At 45.2% G+C, this 19,565-nt stretch overlaps 1 protein-coding gene across 4 annotated transcripts in view; it reads left to right on the top strand.

Annotated features, from left to right (window-relative positions):
• Cndp1 (carnosine dipeptidase 1) overlaps window positions 1-19,565 on the top strand; it is a 51,347-nt gene that overhangs the window by 16,805 nt on the left and 14,977 nt on the right. For 3 of the 4 annotated variants that reach the window (XM_063277291.1, XM_039096770.2, XM_008772135.4), the window contains exons 2-7: window positions 6,397-6,598; window positions 8,016-8,165; window positions 9,541-9,703; window positions 11,128-11,216; window positions 13,054-13,254; window positions 15,805-15,889. In XM_063277291.1, the coding sequence (XP_063133361.1) occupies window positions 6,521-6,598; window positions 8,016-8,165; window positions 9,541-9,703; window positions 11,128-11,216; window positions 13,054-13,254; window positions 15,805-15,889 (766 nt within the window). In that variant the 5' untranslated portion in view covers window positions 6,397-6,520. Of the gene's footprint in view, window positions 1-6,396; window positions 6,599-8,015; window positions 8,166-9,540; window positions 9,704-11,127; window positions 11,217-13,053; window positions 13,255-15,804; window positions 15,890-19,565 lie in introns of those variants that run through there. The other variant, NM_001007687.2, reaches the window with a different exon arrangement.

Here is a 19,565-nt window from a genome sequence, read left to right as displayed (position 1 = left end):
AGTTCTCCTTGGTACTGGAGCCTCTCTCTCTCTCTCTCTCTCTCTCTCTCTCTCTCTCTCTCTCTCTCTCTCTCTCTCTCTCTCTCTCTCTCTCTCTCTCTCTCTCTCTCTCTCAGTTCGTGGAAGGGTACCCTGGTTGTTTCCTACAGGATTCATTTGCCCCTTGGCATCAGGATGTAGCTGAACCAGCTTTGTCTAGGCCGGGGCAGAAGACAGGAACAGGCCGGCAGTGCCACCTGCTGGCTGAAAGTGATCCCAGCAAGAGCAAGGCTCAACCACTGCTTACACAGTTCTCGTACTCAGTGATAGTGGAGTGCTATGTGGATGCCTGGTGCTTTATGTCTGTATATTAGTGCATATAGCTTACAATTTAGCCAGGTAACAATTCATGCAACTCAACTATTCGTAGTTTGGTTTGGGGGTTTTTGTTTTTTCAGTATATGCACAGGGTTGAATCTCCATTGCCACAATCCATTCCAGAACATTCTCACTGAAAGGAAACTTCTTCCTCATTGACAATCACTGCCTCCTTCACCCTAGCAACTTCTCACTGGCCCCTATCTCCATGTATTGATCTATTCTGGTCTTTTATACAAAGGGAAACACTCAATATGTAGTCCTTCATGTCTAACTTATTTCTTTCAGCCCTATGGTGTGAAGGCAAGTGCTTGCCCACTAAACTATCCCTACCCTATCAACACTTTTTATGACCAAATACTTTATCATTTTCATCATCCAAATAATATTTCATTACAGGGATACATGGCCTTTTTTTATCCAGTCACCAGAAGATGGCCTTTTGGTCTGGTTCTGCCTTTTGGCGACTATAAATAACACTGTTGTAACTTTTTTTTTTTTTTACGTTATTTCTTGTGTAACATTTCTATTTCTCTTAGGTATATGACTTAGAGTAGAATTGTTGGGCCGTATAGAAACATGTTTAATCATATGCAGAAGAGTCAGACTGCTTTGCTTTTAGGGTTTCTTTTTTAGTTTAGTTTGTTTGTTTGTTTGTTTGTTTGTTTGTTTTTTGGAGACAGAGTCTCTCCGTTATATAGCTCTGGCTGTCCTGGAACTTGCTATGTAGACAAGGCTGGCCTTAAACTCACAGAGATCTACCTCTGCCTGCCCCTGCTTCTGAGAGCACCAAGACTCGAACTCGGGTTGTCAGCCTCAGTGAGAAGCATCTTTGTTCGCTGAGCCATCTTACTGGCCCAGGAGTCTTTACCATCAGCATATGAAGGTTCCAATTTCTCCATCCCTGCACTAGCACTCACTATCCAACTTTGATTCTTGGCCACTGTATTCACATGAAACACTGAGTTGTGGGTTTGCTTTTTCCTCAGTGGCAATATCTTGGCAACTTTGTTGATATGTGTTTTGTTTCATCATGTTTTAGACAGGTTCTAAATGTGCCATCCAGGTGCAGACTCAATTTGACTTAGGATCATGTCTAAGCCAAGGAGGAAAAATTTCCCTAAAGGTATCCAAGGATGTCAGGGTAGAGTCATTCCCCAGGAGTAGCCTGATGGTGGGGATGAAAGATTAGAGGACCTGGAAGAAGATGGGGGATGGTAACTTGTGCACAGGACCTCTTTAGAGACCAGGGAGGGGAGAGGAGTACATCAGAATACAGAGTGAGAGACTGGCTGAGAGATACAGACCAGGAACAGAGGATGTTCTCTGCCTGTGGCTGTTTCTGTGTTACTGATAAGAGGGAAACTTCTAAGTTTCTTCTTTTTGTGTTTTAGGACACTCCAATTGTAGGCGCTGGGGAGGAAACCCCACCATATGCACAGGATTTAGGCACCATGAGGTTTTCCCATGCATCTGTGCTTGGTTTCACTTGGTGCTCCCCCACGCCCCCTTTCCAAGCAAAGCGCCTCCCACCTTTCTTTCAGAACTGGCTTCATTTATGGGAAATAAACCAGGGGGTAGAATATTACAGGAATAACTTGAGTTTCTTGGCTTAAAGACAAGCTCATTTTTGACTGCCATAGTTACCACTAGCAGCCTCTGGGTGTACAGGATGATTTTGAAGACTCTGAGGTCTAATTAAAATCCATTGGTATCAGACGATGCTGTATACACTGTCAAGGAAGAAGGGAGATCGGTCATCCTACCCAGGTGTGAAGCCTGGGAACTTCAGTGATAGCCAGACCCTCAAGATATCCTTGATGGGGTTGGGGATTTAGCTCAGTGGTAGAGCGCTTGCCTAGAAAGCACAAGGCCCTGGGTTCGGTCCTCAGCTCCAAAAAAAGAAAGAAAGAAAGAAAGAAAGAAAGAAAGAAAGAAAGAAAGAAAGAAAAAGATATCCTTGATGATGCAGGAATGATGCTCGACCTCTAGAGGAACTAACAGCTGGGTGATCAGCCTTATGGCCTGCTCAATGGGAAGGAATCCATTCCTGGTTACCTTAGCCTAGTCAGCACCTGTGGCTAAAGAGGTCCAAGACCCTAGAGGAGAATTTACTGGTGTCATTTCCCTAAACAAACGTAATTACAAACTGCATTCCAAATATTCACATACCCACAGATAAAAAGCCTCTCCTTTACATTTTTTTATGTGCCTTGGTGTTTAGCCTGCACCTATGTCTGTGTGAGGGTTTCAAATCCCTTAGAAATGGAGTTACAGACAGTTGTGAGCTGCCTTGTGAGTGCTGGAAATTGAATCCAGGTCCTCTGCAAGAGAAAACAGTGCTCTTAACTACTGGTCGTCTCTCCAGCCCTAAAGAAGCTGTTTCTTCTTCTTCTTCTTCTTCTTCTTCTTCTTCTTCTTCTTCTTCTTCTTCTTCTTCTTCTTCTTCTTCTTCTTCTTCCTTCTCCTTCTCCTTCTCCTTCTCCTTCTCCTTCTCCTTCTCCTTCTCCTTCTCCTTCTTTTCTTTTTTTTTTTTTTCAGACCTGGGGACGGAACCCAGGGCCTTAGGCTTGTAGGCAAGTGCTCTACCACTGAGCTAAATCCCCAACCCCAAGAAGCTTCTCTTTTGCAACAGCTGAAGACTGTTAAAGAAGTCAGCAGCTGGTCAAAATGCAGATAACAGGTGACTGTAGGGTGCCTAGCCCAAGTTGATACATCTACAATGTAGCCTTAAACCTAAGCCTTAGATACATCTACAGTTCAGCCCTATACCCAAGCCTTAGATACATCTACAGTTCAGCCCTATACCCAAGCCTTAGATACATCTACAATGTAACCCTATACCCAAGCCTTAGATACATCTACAATTCAACCTATACGCAAGCCTTAGATACATCTACAGTTCAGCCTTATACCCAAGCCTTAGAAAACATTAAGGGAGAGAGGGAAAAAAGACTGTAGGAGCCAGGTGACTAAGGTGCCTGCTCTACATAGTGTCCCTAAACCTGACAGGGAACATGATCCCATGATGTCTTGACAAAATGACTGCTTAAACAAGTCTGCCATTATGACAACACCAGCAGATGTGCTAGCATGGACGGGAAAGTCAACAAGGTCCTACTCATAGATGAAGAGCTACAAGTGTGTTGGAGACACCCCTTATTAAGCTCAAGATGCTTGGGATCCCTGATGATAAGGGAGAAAAACCTGACAGGGATACCATATCTCAGTGCTCGAGGCTATGGCCTCTTGTGAGCCCCAGTATAAGTACCGAGAGGCCCCAAAGCCTGCTTCTTTAGCACAAGCACTGAACGATGTCATTTCTACAACAATTCTTAGTACTTATCATTCTCCTTAACTATTTACTGTTCCTTCTCTTTCCTCCTTCCTGGATTAAACCGGTATTTGGTGACCTGGCAAGATCTAGTAGGAGCCCGCTTGATATCTGATAATATTAAAAGCTGTTCATGAATTCAAGAGGAATGTATGTTACAGTCACTCACTCAAGGTGGAAAGGAAAGTAACCTGGAGCTGTGGGTAGAGATGGATAAATCTGCAGCTGTTGGCCCAGTTGCAGTCTCAATGTTGTATAGTAAAACAGGATATTGTTGTTATAAAACTGAAGCTGGAATAATACAGACATATTTCCCAGAAAGTGAGCAATGAGTTCCTTGGGTTCAGGGATGATGGTGGCACCCCCTTAGGAATTCTCCAAACAGATTTAGTGAGGATGTTCTTGTAGACAGACAGATGGAGTCCTGGATGTTTGACCGGGATTGGAGATCCAAAGACTGCAGGGTCAGCAGTGTGACCTCATGTTTGCCCTTTTATTAAACCATACTGTCTCACCTGTCTAAAAGATATTCACTTTGTGACTGCAATACTGCAGCCCCCAACCTCACCAGAGACTAGTGGTCAGGAAATTTAAAAAAAAAAGTGCTTGCTTCAAAACTTCTGTGTTTGAGATTATATAGTCCCCCTTTTTTCTTCTGTTCTAAATCTGTACTACTCTGTATCACAAGAAAATGTTGGCACAGAAAAACAGAGAAGCATTTACCCACCCACTATGAACTTTGTAACCCAACTTCCTCGTATGATTTCAATAAAAGACTGGGGCTGAGTCAAGTCTATATGGGCATTCTGACTCCTGAGTTCAGAATGTTCTCATGGAAATGACCAAATCTGTCAGTTTCCTCAACCGAGGTGTTTCCTTATTCACCTACCAGGTATCCCTAGCCCTTGATGACCCCTGACTCATGTCGAGGTTGGACCCTGGCACAAGTGGTTGCTAAGAGTAAGAATCAGTTTTCTCCAAGAACAAGCTCCTAGGTGTGTTGTTCAATCGCATGTGGTCAGCCCTAGATGTGGGTACATATTAGCAATAGTAAACAAACTCAGTGGGTTACATGTGTTTGAATGAGAATGGCTTCTGTATGATCATGTCTTTGGAAACAGTTGTTGCAGTGGTCCTCAACTTCCCTAATGCTGACTCCCTTTAATGCAGTTTCTCATGTTGTGATGACCCCGAATCATAAACATATTTTTGTTGCTACTTCAAACTGTAATTTTGCTACTGTTATAAATTATAATGTATATCTGTGTTTTCTCATAGTCTTAGGTGACCAATGTAAAAGGGTTATTCAACTCATAAAGGGGTTGCGACCCATGGGTTGAGAAATGCTGGTTTGGTGGAACTGTTTGGGAAGGATTAGGATGCATGGCCTGTTGGGGGAGGTGTGTCATGGGGGTGAGCTTTGCAGTTTAAAAGGCCCATGCCACTCTCAGCTAGGGCTGGCTCTCTCTCTCTCTCTCTCTCTCTCTCTCTCTCTCTCTCTCCCTCCCTCCCTCCCTCCCTCCCTCCCTCCCTCCCTCCCTCCTGCTTGTGGATCAGATATAAGCTCTCGTTCACTGTTCAGTGCCATGCTTGCCTGCCTATTGGCATGCTTCCTGCCATGATGTCATAGGCTCTAATGCCTCTAGAACTGTGAGCCCCCAAATTAAATGCTTTCTTTTATAAATTGCCTTACGCATTGCATTTTGTCTCAGCAATATAAAAGTCCCTAAGACATATAAGAAGAAGGGAGGGTGAGACGGGTATATCTCTGAGTTCAAGAACCGTCTGGTATACAAAATGAGATTCAGGACAAGCAGGACTGTACAGAGAAACCCTGGCCAATCAATCAATCAATCAATCAATCAATAAAAGCAAGCAGAAGCATATGTTTTGTTAGTCAGTAGTGGCTCATGCCTTTAATCTCAGCATTTGGGAACATGAGAGGCAGAGGCAAAGGCAGGTGAATCTCTGAGTTCCAGGACAACCTGTTCTATAGAGTGAGTTCCAAGATAGCCAGAGCTACACAGAGAAATCTGTCTCAAACAAACAACAATCACAGAGCAGAAAGAAAGAAAGAAGGAAAGAAAGAAAGAAAGAAGGAAAGAAAGAAAGAAGGAAGGAAAGAAAGAAAGGAAGGGAGAGAGAGAGAGAGAGAGAGCAAAGAAGACATAAATTTTCTAGAAGAGTAGAGGGATATGGAGGGCAAGCAGAGAGGGAGAGAGTGATGTAGATGAAGCATTCATATACGGAGTCCTCAAAAGAGGGGGGCAGTGATGGTGGTGATGGAGCAATGGTTCAGTGGTTAGGAGTACTGATTGCTCTTCCAACGGACCCAGGTTCGATTCCCAGCATCCACATGGCAGCTCATAACTATTTGTAACTCTAGTTCCATAGTCTCTAAACTTCTCCTCCATGGGCACCAGGCATGCTCATGGTGCACAGCCAGACATGTAGAAAAAACACCCACATCCATAAACATTTCTATTAAATTAAATTTTAATCTTCAGAAGTTTCAAAAAAATCCATTAGTTTTAAAAAGGAAGCATGTGGGGAAAGATGTGAGGAGACACACTTCTGGTTCGAGCGTCTCTGGTTACATTAGTCCAAATCACGTGGAGCAGCAGCTTTGGGTAGCAATTGTATGAAAGCATTTGAAAGGTCAGAAGCCCAATGCTGGCTTTATTTTAATTGTTGCCAACCCACAGGCTTCATCTCCCGCTGCACTGCTGCTGCGGGCCAATCATAGGCTTCATCTCTTAGTCACTGCTGCTGTGGGCCAATCATAAGCTTCGTCTCTCCTGGGCACTGCTGCTGCAGCTGGAGCGCGGAATGTTATCTCCTCCACACTCTGGGACGCTGGAGAAGCTCTTCCAGTACATAGACCTCCACCAGGATGAGTTTGTGCAGGTAGGAGAAGCCACACGTGATGCTCTGCTTGTTCCCTTCAGAATCTGGTGGCAGCAATTTACTGGGAGATGTGGAATTTTGTGCCCGGAGATATGATTCCATTCAAAATAGTGATAACTTCTTTCTAGGATAAAATATCAGGGCTCATTAGTTTTGTGGGAGAGATCCCTCAGTCCTGGGCTCTAGAAAGACATTCTCTGTCCTTAGCTGGTATTCATAGCACCTCTGCGAGATCATGATTATTCTAGTCCGTCTTAGCCTACTGACAATATTCCTTAGTTGCCGAAGATATCTAAATGGAACAGGAGAATCTTTTACACGTCAGTGCCAACATCGATAGTCTTTGCTTCATTCCTAACACCAGCCTGGTTACCAGGATGTGGGGTGGACACGTGGGAGAGGAGAAGACTAGAAAGAGGCTTTGGGAGCAAAAGGAGGAGGGGAGCAGTAGGAGAGGAGTGGTCTGTGCAGGTCCTGTGTCTCACTGGACAACTTCGTCTCCTGATCCACAGGCTCTTGTCCCTTCTGTTGGCATCTGGGCCCATGATCACAGCTTTCCCACACTGACGTAGGTTTTTTTTTTTTTTTTTTTGTTTTGTTTTGTTTTAAATTCATGGTCACATGTAGCCCAGGCTATCCTGAGCTCAACACCAGGTAGAGGATGAACTTGGATTCCTCATCCTCCTGCCTCTGCCTAGGACTGTAGGTGTGTGCCATTGTGCTTGACTTCCCACACCAGTTTCATGCATCTAGGGCCTCCTTTGGGTCTCACTAGACTTCATCTTCTACACCCCTAGTACCATGTTAATCCAGTGGTTGCACCCATCAGCCAATATTAAGAATATTGTCATGCAAACAGAGACGAAGCCTTTGTGCTTCAAGCAAAGACACCAAGTTGGCTCCCCAGGTCAATGTTCTTAAGCATGGTTTCCATATAATCCTTCCTCCTCTACAATGGTCCCCTGACCGAAAGACAGCCTGGATTTCTGGAATTCAATGGTCAATATTGCTTGATTTCATCAGGTGCTGTGTTATTTTTTTTGTTTTGTTGTTGTTTATGTTTGTTTTGAAACCAGGGCCTTACTATCAAACAGCCTCAGTTGGATAGCCATTGAGCCTCTGGTCTCCACTTGTCTTTGCCATACCTGTTCTAGGATTACAAGCATGCACCACTCCTAACAGCAAAAGCCAGCTCTGAGGGATGGAATTAAGGACTTAGTGCTTGTAAATCTTCACAGGTGAAATGTCGCCTCACTCCGACACTTGCTGTCGAGCGTCCCCGAGACTGTAAACTAACTTGCAGGATTCCACGAACTGAAGAGCATTCAGGGAGCTAGCTTGTCTCCCATCAGCCCCTACCCAACTGGACAAAGGCTCTTGTCCCCATCTGATAACCCTTCATTGTGTTTCCTCACAGACCCTGAAGGAATGGGTGGCCATTGAGAGTGATTCTGTGCAGCCCATGCCTCGTCTCAGACAGGAGCTCTTCCGGATGATGGCCTTAGCCGCAGACAAACTCCGGAACCTGGGAGCTAGGGTGGATTCTGTAGACCTGGGTTCTCAGCAGGTATTCGGGGGTCTCCTTCCACATCCATGGCCATCTTCCTTAGGTGGTGTCAAGAGAAGCACTTACCACAGCCTGCAATCCCCACAGCTTCCAGGTTTCCCATAAGAATGAGACATTGTACCTAGTCTAAAATCAGACTGGGCTGCGGACTTCTGGTCATAGCGGGACTGGGGGCAGGCAAAGAAGAACGTGAAGGCCATGGGTGTGGGTCACTTTGTTATTGGAAGACCTGCCCTTCTAGTTCTCCAAGCACTTCCTGCCCCCCTTGCCCTTTCCTGCATGCATGGGCGGAACCCTGAAACACCATATGAAGAGTGCGCTCTTTCCCTGGAACCTTCCTAGTTAGGGCCGCTATTGCTGCAAAGAAACACCATGACCAGAAAGCAGCTCAGAAAGAAAGGGGCTCGTTTGGCTTACACCTCCACATCACCGTTCATTCCTGAAGGAAGTCAGGACAGGAACTCAAACAGGACTGAATCCTGGAGGCAGGAGCTGATGCAGAAGCCATGGGGGGATGCTGCTCACTTTCGGGGCTTTCTCAGCTGCTTTCTTAGGGTACCCAGGACAACCAGACCTCACCCACAGTGGGGTGGGGGTGGGTCCTTCCCAAGCAATCACTAAGAAAATGACCTATGCCTGGATCTTACAGAGGCATCTTCTCAATTCAGATTCCCTCCTTTCAGATAGCTCTAGCATGTGCCAAGTTGATATAAAAACAGTCAGCACAGAACCATTGCTGAACTGCCTGCCATTCTACCACAGTATATCTGTATTAAGGCTTCCAATGCCTCCTCCTTAAGCACTGAGAATCTTAAGGTCAGAATCACCCAAGATTGGATTTCCAGGATTTGGGAAATCTGCTGCTGTAAGCCTTTTGAGATCTGAGTTCTTGGAAGAATATTTCCAAACAACTATATACAATTTGGCATTGTATATCTAATAATTACTGATTATCACAATTCCAAGTTTTATATTGGAATATAATAATTTATATTCCAGTAATGCCAGCTATTGGAAAGATATCATGGTATACATTTTTGCTTTGTGGGTTTGTTTGTTTGTTTGGGACAGACTCTCATCATGTAGGCTTGGCTGGCTTAGAACTCACTCACTTTGCACCAGGCTGGTGCAAAGGCATAGAGATCTGCCTGCTTTGGCTCTTTAGACCTAGGAATAAAGGCATGCATCGCATAGCCAACCATTGCCTGCACCTCAGAGATGGGGAAAGGGATGCTCAGAAAAAATGATGGACGCTTTACAGGGACTCAAGGATAGAGTAGACAGGACTCTGTGTTGAATGTTCTAGAAGAAGAGAGAATAGGTTCTCTTTGAGTTTTGTTTGTTCATTTTAATGTTGTGATCCACTGTCCCACAGATGCCTGACGGTCAGAGTCTTCCCACGCCTCCTATCATATTGGCTGAACTTGGAAATGATCCCAAGAAGCCCTCCGTATGTTTCTATGGGCACCTGGATGTGCAGCCAGCTCAGAAGGAGGATGGGTGGCTCACGGACCCCTACACACTGACAGAGGTGGATGGTGAGTGTCCTCTGGTACCTAGGAGGAACCTGCCTGTAGTCAAGGTTTGAAACAGAGCCAAAGGCTGTCCTGGTCTTTAGCGGTGATTAAACGTGAACAGAACTAGGTCTAGTGGGTTCAGGACTACACCCAGATACTCAGGAGGCTGGGGAAAGAATCATAGCTTCAAGCCAAACCTGTGCTTCAAAGTGGATTTGTGACCAGCGTGGGCAAACTGATGAAGACCATATCTCAAAATAAAAAGTGAAAATAAAAAAAAAGGCCAGGACTGGAGAGACGGCTCAGTGCTTAGGAGCACTGACTGCTCTTCCAAGGTCCTGAGTTCAAATCCCAGCAAACACATGGTGGCTCACAACAATCTGTAATGAGATCTGATGCCCTTTTCTGGTGTGTCTGAAGACAGTTGTCTAGACAGTTGTCTAGATCACATTTTTTAGGCATAGCTAATTTGTATTTTGTAAAGAAAGGGAGAAGAAAAGTCAACAGAGATTGAGACATCTCTATTTGATTATTCTTCTGGCAGACAGATCTCAGCACGAGAGACTATGCTGGGCACTGTTCAGCTGCAAACTCTCTGGGATATCAAGGAACTTGGACAAAACAGCTGAGTTCTTCTAAGGCTAGGTGTGTGCTTAACCAGGCTTGAGTTACATGGCTGACGTTGAGCATCCCATTTGTATATAAGAATTCATGCCTTGCATTTCTTTTGTTTTGCTGTTTTTTTAGACAGTGTCTCAAGCTGGCAAAAGCAATATCTACACACATATAAAATAAAATAAAATAAAATAAAATAAAATAAAATAAAATAAAATAAAATAAAATAAAATAAAATAAAATAAAAATGCTCTACTGTTGACGTGGTTGTCTGGGAACCAAGAAAGTCATCACTTCTTTTCTTTTTTTTTTTTTTTCTTTTTTCTTTTTTTCGGAGCTGGGTACCGAACCCAGGGCCTTCCGCTTGCTAGGCAAGCGCTCTACCACTGAGCTAAATTCCCAACCCGAAAGTCATCACTTCTGACAGACACATTGCCAGAGACCACACCTAGGTGGATCACATAAGTCAAGAAAAAGTCTGCATAGGTTTCAGATGCTTTCTGACGACAGGCTTTCCTTTTGGATTGGTGGAACTTAGGGTTCTACTCAACGTACGTTCTCCAAGCTTTGGGGTTCGTAAGGATGTTCAGATCAGATACAGGGATGGGAAACAAATGGTCCCAAGAGGACTAAGAATATCCCAAAATGTTTGGCTTTGGCCTACAATATTTTATCTAACAGCAGTCACAAAGTTCAGTCGCTTAACTTTGTAGGAATTTCTAACGCAGGTCAGGATTGTCTTTCGTCTCAGAATTTGAGTTCCTATCGATTACATAACTTGGCTGACATCCCTGCACCATTTTGAAATTTTTCTTCTTCTATTTCAAAAGGGAAACTGTATGGACGGGGAGCGACAGACAACAAAGGCCCTGTCTTGGCTTGGATTAATGCCGTGAGCACCTTCAGAGCTCTGCAGCAGGTAGGGGGCCAACTGCGCTTGAGAGAGGACGGTGGCTGTGCCTGTGTGGAAACTACAGTCAAAACACCTTGGAGTTCTTACCCTGGTCTCAGAGTACAGAGCTCACTCACTTCCCACAGTAACCTTGAGTGCCCATTACACCACAACCATTTTAGAGAGAAAAGTAAAAGCTAGGGAAACTCAGGAAACTTACTCAGACCATCCCAGCCAGGGAGCAATCATCCCGAAACGTCAGCCACATCAAAAACAGAACATGGAGCTCAGCACATGTAAAGACACTCACTGCCGATGCCTGATTTTGGTCCCTAGGACCTACAAGGTGGGAGGAGAAAACCACATCCTTTACATGTGGACTGTGATATGTGCTCCACCCTCAACCATACTAACCCCCCTCCCCCCCCCACACACACACACGAAAAAGCAGAATACAGTGCTGGGGAGATTGTTCCATGGCTACTTCAATCCAGGACTTCAGTTCAGATCCCTCGCACCCACTGAAAATGCTGGGTGGGGTGACATAGTTCTATAATTCCAGTACCAAGGTCTTGGAGACAGGGAGATCCTGGGAGCTTGCTGAGGAAGCCAGACTTGGTAAATGGCTCAGTGAGGGACTCTTTCAAAAACAAATAAGAGAGAGAAATGGGAAGATTCAATGTGGACCTCTGTTCTCCACATAAGCAGGCATGGTTGAGTGAATCTGCACACGCATGTGCATGCATGCATATAGTGTACACACACACACACACACACACACACACACACACACGGGGAGCATGACACATTCCCTAGCACCATGTCTCAGTGTGCAGTTGTGAGAGTTGGCTTTCGAAGAGACACAAATCAGTCAGACGAAAGCTATCAAAACTTTAAAGGTGACACCCCGTGCCCAGGGTTATAAAAACCCTAAGATCCATTTTGCTGAAAGATCAAAGACTTTGAGTAACTCCAAAGCAGATTGAACACATTTGAAAAATAGCATTCCTGAAAGGAAACTTATCCTGAGGCCTAACCATCTTTCAAAGGAAAGAATTCTCCTCTACCATGCTCAGAATTACGGGAACCAAAGAGCAATTTGTAATCGAAACTTCCTTCAAAAACACTCTGTAGGTGAACTGGGGAGATCATGCAGTCGGTAAAGTACTTGTCATGCAAGCATGAAGTCTCACTTTCAAATCCAAAGGATCCACATAAAAGGCTAGGTGTTTGTACATGTAGCCCTAGTGCTTGGGGACCAGGAAGATCTCCCAACTCTCTGGTCAGCCAGTATAGCCAAAATGGTGAGCTCCAGATTCAGTGTGGAAGTTGTCTTAGAAATTAAGGTGGTCAATAACTGAAGAGCACACTAGACATAGACCTCTCTCCACATGCATGTACCCATATGTGCACACACTTGTACACACACATACACAGGACACACACACACACAGGACACACACACACACACGCGCGCGCGCGCGCACACACACACTGGACTCACATACATACGCACACACTTCTTTTCTTTTATGGGAAGGGATGCTTCGGTCCTGTTCCTTCCTGTCCCATCCTGTCACCCCAACTTCTTGAATCACAATCAAGCTTTGCAGAATAGGAGCTGCTGTCTTTAGGGTCTCAGCTCTAGATTCCGTGCTAGCATTAAATCAAAGCAGCACATGGAATCTGCCTACTGGCCTTACTTTGCTTCTCCCCTGCTGCTGTAGACAGAGCTTCTGGGAGGGCAAACAATCCGCATATCGAATAGAGGTGATTATTTCATGTATCTGTATGAAATGCAAGCGTATACATAAAACCTTGCTTGAGCACATTGTACAGTGTCTTTGTCCCGCTGTTAATCCAGGATCTTCCCGTGAACGTCAAGTTCATCCTGGAAGGGATGGAGGAAGCTGGTTCTGTCGCCCTGGAGGAACTCGTCAAAAGAGAAAAAGACAACTTCTTCTCTGGTGTGGACTACATTGTGATTTCAGACAACCTGTGGCTCAGCCAGAAGAAGCCTGCACTCACTTGTGGAACCCGGGGGAACTGCTACTTCACGGTGGAGGTACTAGAGCGATGGACGGGATTGGGGAGTTATGGAGGACCTTGAAAAAAAAGTCAGGAGTTCTCACTTAGGGCTCATGGCCTGGGCAGTCACAGAAGTCCTGGGGCTTGAGGGTGTGGTTCACAAACTCCTGAAATCTTAGAGTGAGTTTGCTAAGTGCATTTGCTCTAGAGTCCTAGGGGTTTCTCTCAGAACTGTGGGTATGGGATCTGAAGGCAGGAGTAATACCTACCAAGATGGCTGCCTAGTCAGAAGCTAGGCTAGCATTTTGTACCATTCCCTGTTGTGTGCCTGCAGGCCTTGGAGGCAGGGGACCATAGTGCTATGGTCAAGAGGTAACAGAAGGCTGACGTCATCGAAGGCATCATTCTGTGACACACTGGAGCCTTGTGTAGATGTCTTTACATTCGAGCTTTAGTTTCCTATCTCAAATGTTAGCACAATCCTCTTACCCCGCCCCAAGATTATTCCTCCTTTTAAATTGTGCTTGGTAATACAGGCGACCTGTGATAGCGCAGGCAGTTTATAAAACAAGGTTCCTCCCGGGGGGATCTTTAGTTAGCCACTTTAGCTTTCTCACATAAAAGTCTTCTCCGGTGGACATAATGAAATATCCAATGGCAGGCACTTGTGAGAGTTAAATGACTTATGAGACTTATTAACTGGCCAGGCGTGGTAACACATGCCTTTACCCCAGCACTCAGGAGGAGAGGAGAGGCAGGCAGATCTCTATGGGTTCAAGGCCAGCCTCTTCTACATAGGGAGTTCCAGTACACCTAGGGAGACATAGTGAGACCCTGTATTGAAAAAGAAAAAAACAAAACAAAACAAAAACGGTTTGAACCAGATACAAATATCTTGCTTCTTTATGATTTTTTTTGAAATGACAACATGCATTTCTACAATTGAAAAGGCAATGCTGGGGAGATAGGTCATGGAGAAGCGCTTGGTTGTCTGTGCGCATGGGGCCTCTGGTTCCATCCAGGGACTTCAGTGACAGAGTGAAAGAGGGAGGGAGAAGAGAGAGGAATGGGGAGAAGAGGAGAGGAGGGAAAAAAGGGAAAGAGGAAATGAAAACATGTTCTCTTTGTTAAATGTGCTGACGTGAATCCCAGCGGTATATGACTAAGTCAGCCCCAGCTTACAGGGAATTCACTGTGAGGAGACAAAAGTACTGAGAGGGAGGATGTGGGAATTCTGGGAAATAGGAAGCAGAAGTTGCGATGCCTGGTAGAAGTCTTTGTCAACAAAGCTGGCTGTGAGAAGAAGCAATGGGGTCACGGCTGGAAGGAGCACAGGGTAGACGCCAGAGAAGTTTCCCGAGGCAGGGGAAGGAAGAACAGAGGCACTGAGGAGGTGGTAAGGGATGAAATCTTGTGCCAAGGGAAGGAATTAGCCTCTCTTGAGAAAGTGTCTGGTAGACAGAGAATGAAGATGGTGGAGCATCTTGTTTTGCTGTTGGCCTCTTTTCCCCCTGCTGGGAAGGAAGAAAATTTACACAGAGCAAAATGATGGCCACGGGCATAGCTGTGAGTAAGAGACCCAACTGGGGCACACCTCGTCAGGCAGCATCGAGGGTGGGCACCGTGTTGATGGATACCTGTGCTCTGGTACCTGTGCTCTGCGTCCAAGGCAGAGAGCTCCATGAGGGGTAGTTTGATGCAGGCTGTTAGCTGTGATATAGAGAGTAGTGAAAATGTATCCCAGGCTGGAGAGATTGCTCAGTGGTTAAGGGCACTGACTGCTCTTCCAGAGGTCCTCAGTTCAAATCCCAGCAGCCACTTGTGGAGACCTGTCTTCCACAAAGGGTGCATGAGAGTAGGGAAAGCCTGATGGGCAGGGATGGCAGAAGCAAAGGGACCAGGGACCCCTGTAAAGCTAGAAATGACCACGGGGGTCTATAACCCTAGCACTGGGGGATGGGCCAGCTGCCATATGCAAATTGGTGAACTTCAGGTTCAGTGAGAGATCCTGCCTCAAGGAAATAAAGTGGAGAGCATGAAAGGAAGACATCTGACTTTCCTCTCTGGCACAGTTCTCTGCACACAGTGCTTGCACACAAGTGCACACACACACACACACACACACACACACACACACACCTCACATGGATGGGAGTGGAGAGACAGAGACAGAGACAGAGACAGACAGAGACAGAGACACAGAGAGAACAGAGAGAAAGAGACAGAGAGAGAGATTAAAAGAGGCATCAAAGAATTGAGTATAATTGGAAAGAGAAAGAACTCCCAGAAATCAAGGGAGGAAGCGTTCTCCTAAGAGGTGACCTAAAGAGCAAGAGACAAAGCCAAGAGCAAGCCAGTGAAGCGAGTGGCAGTATTTCCGCCAAGGATGACCTGGCTATCTCAGATAGAACTGTGCTGGTGGGATAGTTGGGTAATGAAGGGTCCCAAGTCATGTGACTGGGAAACATAAGATGTGAGGTCAGGCCTGGCGGCCACCCACCTGAGTCCTGAAGGATACTACTAGGTGTACCGTGTGCAAAGGAACCACGGCCCGGGTAAGTTTGTTCTCTTTTGATCTGCTTTACAGGTAAAGTGTAGAGATCAAGATTTCCATTCCGGAACCTTTGGTGGCATCCTCAACGAACCAATGGCTGACCTGGTTGCTCTTCTAGGTAGTGACTCATTCTGCCCTTCTGTTTGTTTGCCTCGGTGTCTGAATCATCTCTGAAAAGGTTTATAGTAACAGAAAAACTGTATTTCTTCCCTCCCTTGTGCTCCCTAGGCTTGGTGTGAAGCCAATGCTGTCTGTTATTTCTTTTCACAAATGATAATTCTGCTTTTACTTATTTTCTACGTATTTACTTATTTTAAAAAGTTGGGTTTTTGGTATGCAAGTACATATGCACTGGTATACACATGTGTGAACGTGTGTGTGTGTGCATATGTGTGGGCATGCATGTGGAGGCCAGAGGTCAATCTTGGGTGTCATCCCTCATTTCCCAGGTGTTGTCCACTTTTATTTTTGAGGCACTGGAATGCAGATCTTACCAAGTAGGCTAAACCGTTGGGCTATAAGAGAACTTTTGTCTCTGCATCCCCAGAGCTGAATCTGCACCTGCATGTTGCTGTGCCCAGATTTTAATCTTTTGAGACAGGGTCTCACTCTGCAGCCTTGGCTAGCCTGAAGCTTGCTATGGAGACCAGACTGATCTCAGACTCATAGAGATCAGCCTGCCTGGACCCCTTGAGTTTTTAAATTAAAGGTGCATGTCATATCCCCTGGCACAGTATTTTTTTACATGGGTCTAAGGTGTCAAATGCAAGTCCCCATGGTTCTATGGCAAGCATTTACTGCCTGGTCCATTTCTGTGGCCCCCAAACCTTTTATTGGGTATCACGATACATCTGGCCATACACAAAGATAAGGATGTGGAGACAGGAAGAAGTTATAGGAGCCGTTCCTGACTCCCTCTAGTGCTTGCAGAACACGGGGGCAGGAAGCCAGCTAAAGCACAGGTGCCATTCATAGACAAAGGAGGACTTTCTGACTGCAGATAAATTGAAGTCATTCAGAACACAGTTAAGTGATGTCATAGGTGAGGGAGGCTCTATCCCAGCAGTCTCTGTGCCATAAGTGGAGCCTATGACAGCCCAGCCCTCAGTACCCAGGGATCATGTAGATTCTTGGCGGAAGTGACCAGCTGTGGTCATGCACTGCCACAGATCAGCTGCATGTGGTTCAGCAAGATACTTAAAATTGTTTAGTTTTGGGTTTTCCCAGTTGCAAATGGGCACCGTTACAATGTTCACCTAGTAAGTTTTCTGAGGGTTACTATTGCTGTCATGAAACACCAGGACTAAAGCAACTTGGGGAAGGAAAGGGTTTATTTGGCTTACACTTCCACATCACTGTTCATCGTTGAAGGAAGTCAGGACAGGAGTTCAAACAGGGCAGGAACCTGGAGGAAGGAGCTGATGCAGAGGCCATGGAGGGGTGCTGCTTACCGGCTTGCTCTTCGTGGCTTGCTTAGCTGCTTTCTTATAGCAACCTGGACCATCAGCTCAGAGGTGGCCCCATCCACCATGGAATGGGCCCTCCCACATTAATCACCAATTAAGAAGATGCCCTACAGGCTTGCCTGTAGCCCGATTTATTTAGGCATTCTCTTAATTGAGTGTCCTTCTTCTCAGACACCGTAGCTGTGTCAAGTGAACGTAAAACTAGCCAGCACAGAAGGGATATTTTGAGGATACAGTAGGACAGGCTTGGAGTAACCAGAGATGATTAATGGCCCGCCCTGGCCAGAGAAAACAGCTCTTATCTTACTGAGGACTCCAGAGCTGATAGTGCCAAATACCTGAGTGCTGCTTGGCATCACTTTCCAAGGTGGATTGGCACAGAGATGCCAACGTGTTTGCTGGCTGTAGTTCACCAGGCCTCTGCTCCTGACCTCCTACAGGCTGACTAGCCTGTGCAGAGGTGTTCTCAGAGATCGGATTTCCCCAGGCTTGACCTACCAGGTGTCTCTTGTCAGCACCAATACTGCCTAAGTAGAATCCCCAGGAAGCAAGGAAAACTTAAAGCGAGGGGCCTTGCGTGTAGGAGCCTCTTCCACAGTCCTCGTGGGGGAATCCTCACAAGTGTGTAGCCACACTTGGTGGACTTGTTTTTTAAGGTTCCCAGGTTGCACAATACCTCAGTTTGCCAAATCTGACATTGTGTTCTTTATGCAAACTTTTTTTCCTTTGGGACAGATAAATTGCCCAAATCCTACATGTCAACCCCTCTGGCCTAGTTAGTACCAGACAGAGTAGAGGCAGCCTGCATGGCCAAACTGTGAGAGGCCCTTATCAAGGTCCTCATCAGCAACTCTATTTATAGCATTTCCTCCATCATGACCCCAAATTAAAAATAAACAGTGAAACCAATCTACATATTAATTTCCTATCTATGCATCATCTATCTATCTCGATCATCTATATCTATCTATCATCTATCTGTATCTATCTATCATCTATCACCTATCTATCATCTATCTATCACCTATCTATCTATCATCTATCTATCTCTATCTATTGTCTATCTATATCTATCATCTATCTATCTATCCCTATCTATCATCTATCTATTTCTACCTATCTATCATCTATCTATCATCTATATCTATCTATACATCTGTCCATTATTTAGCTGGCTACATACCTGTTATCTATGTATTTTTACTTTTTCTAAGACATTAATACACGTAGGCAGTATCTCATGTTTGACAACTTCAGCAAGAATACAATACAAGCATTTTACCTTTAAAGAATTCAGATAATATACAACTTAATATTTTGGAGCAGGGATAATTGATCTTTTTGCCAGATTAATTCCTCCTCCCTTTTTTCATCATCGAATATTTATTTACTTTTTCGTAGTGTTACCCTTTAGCCCAGGAGGGCCTGAAATTCATAACGATCCTCCTGTCATAGCCCCCAGGTGCTGGGAATAAACCACTATTCACAGTCTCATATTGCTAAATCCCAAGCAAGGCATCTGAAGCTTTCCCTCAGAGATGAGCACTGTGTGACATCTTGCTAGGATGTTAGACTTGTGGCTTTAAGCAAGGAATGGAGTTCCACCTAACTTCACAAATACGTTTTGTTTTGAAAAGGACAAGTTCATAAATGGAACAAAACACAGGTTATACTTCTGTCTGCTTTTGGTACAATAACGTACCTTCTGGGTTTGTGCTCCATACACTTCTGAGTGCTTTGTATAGCGTCACAGGAATGCAAGGTCGATTGCTAATGTTAGTCAAACTAACAGGAATTTTGCTTGCTGTGCTGTGGTAGAGAAACCTCAGCAGGAGACTAAATCCAGTGCACTGGCTTGGGGTTACATCAGGTCATGTCTTGAGGGAGCTGGTTGTCTTATGCCCTTCCCCTATGACTGACATGTTCACCAGGGGCTGAGAATCCAGAGCCGTCCTGGCTTTTTGCAAGTCTCTGGCCTTCATCGGCCTCGGCCATTCGTCATGGGGCATGCTGCTGGCGACCATCACGGTGACCAACAGTAACAAATGCTCACTAAACACCAAGTAGGTAAAGCCTATGCTAACCCCAGCCAGGGAACAATGTAGAATCAAGTAAGTTCCTTGTCTCAAACAGTCATAGGTTGGGTAGGCAGAGAGCGGAAAGAATGGAATGCTGTGCTCACAGATAAAGCTCCAGCAACCAGTGGCTTCTCCTTTTCAATTTTTCTACTCTGCACTTTTTAAAGATCATGAGGACAGTGGAAAGATCATTGACCCAAGAGTGTTTTATTTTTTCTTTCTACTGCCTTTGTTTTTGTTTGGTATGGTT

The sequence above is a fragment of the Rattus norvegicus genome, chromosome 18, assembly GCF_036323735.1.
Source record: "Rattus norvegicus strain BN/NHsdMcwi chromosome 18, GRCr8, whole genome shotgun sequence".
Taxonomy (NCBI): Eukaryota; Metazoa; Chordata; class Mammalia; order Rodentia; family Muridae; genus Rattus; species Rattus norvegicus.
This window is presented reverse-complemented; position numbering and strand designations above follow the sequence as displayed.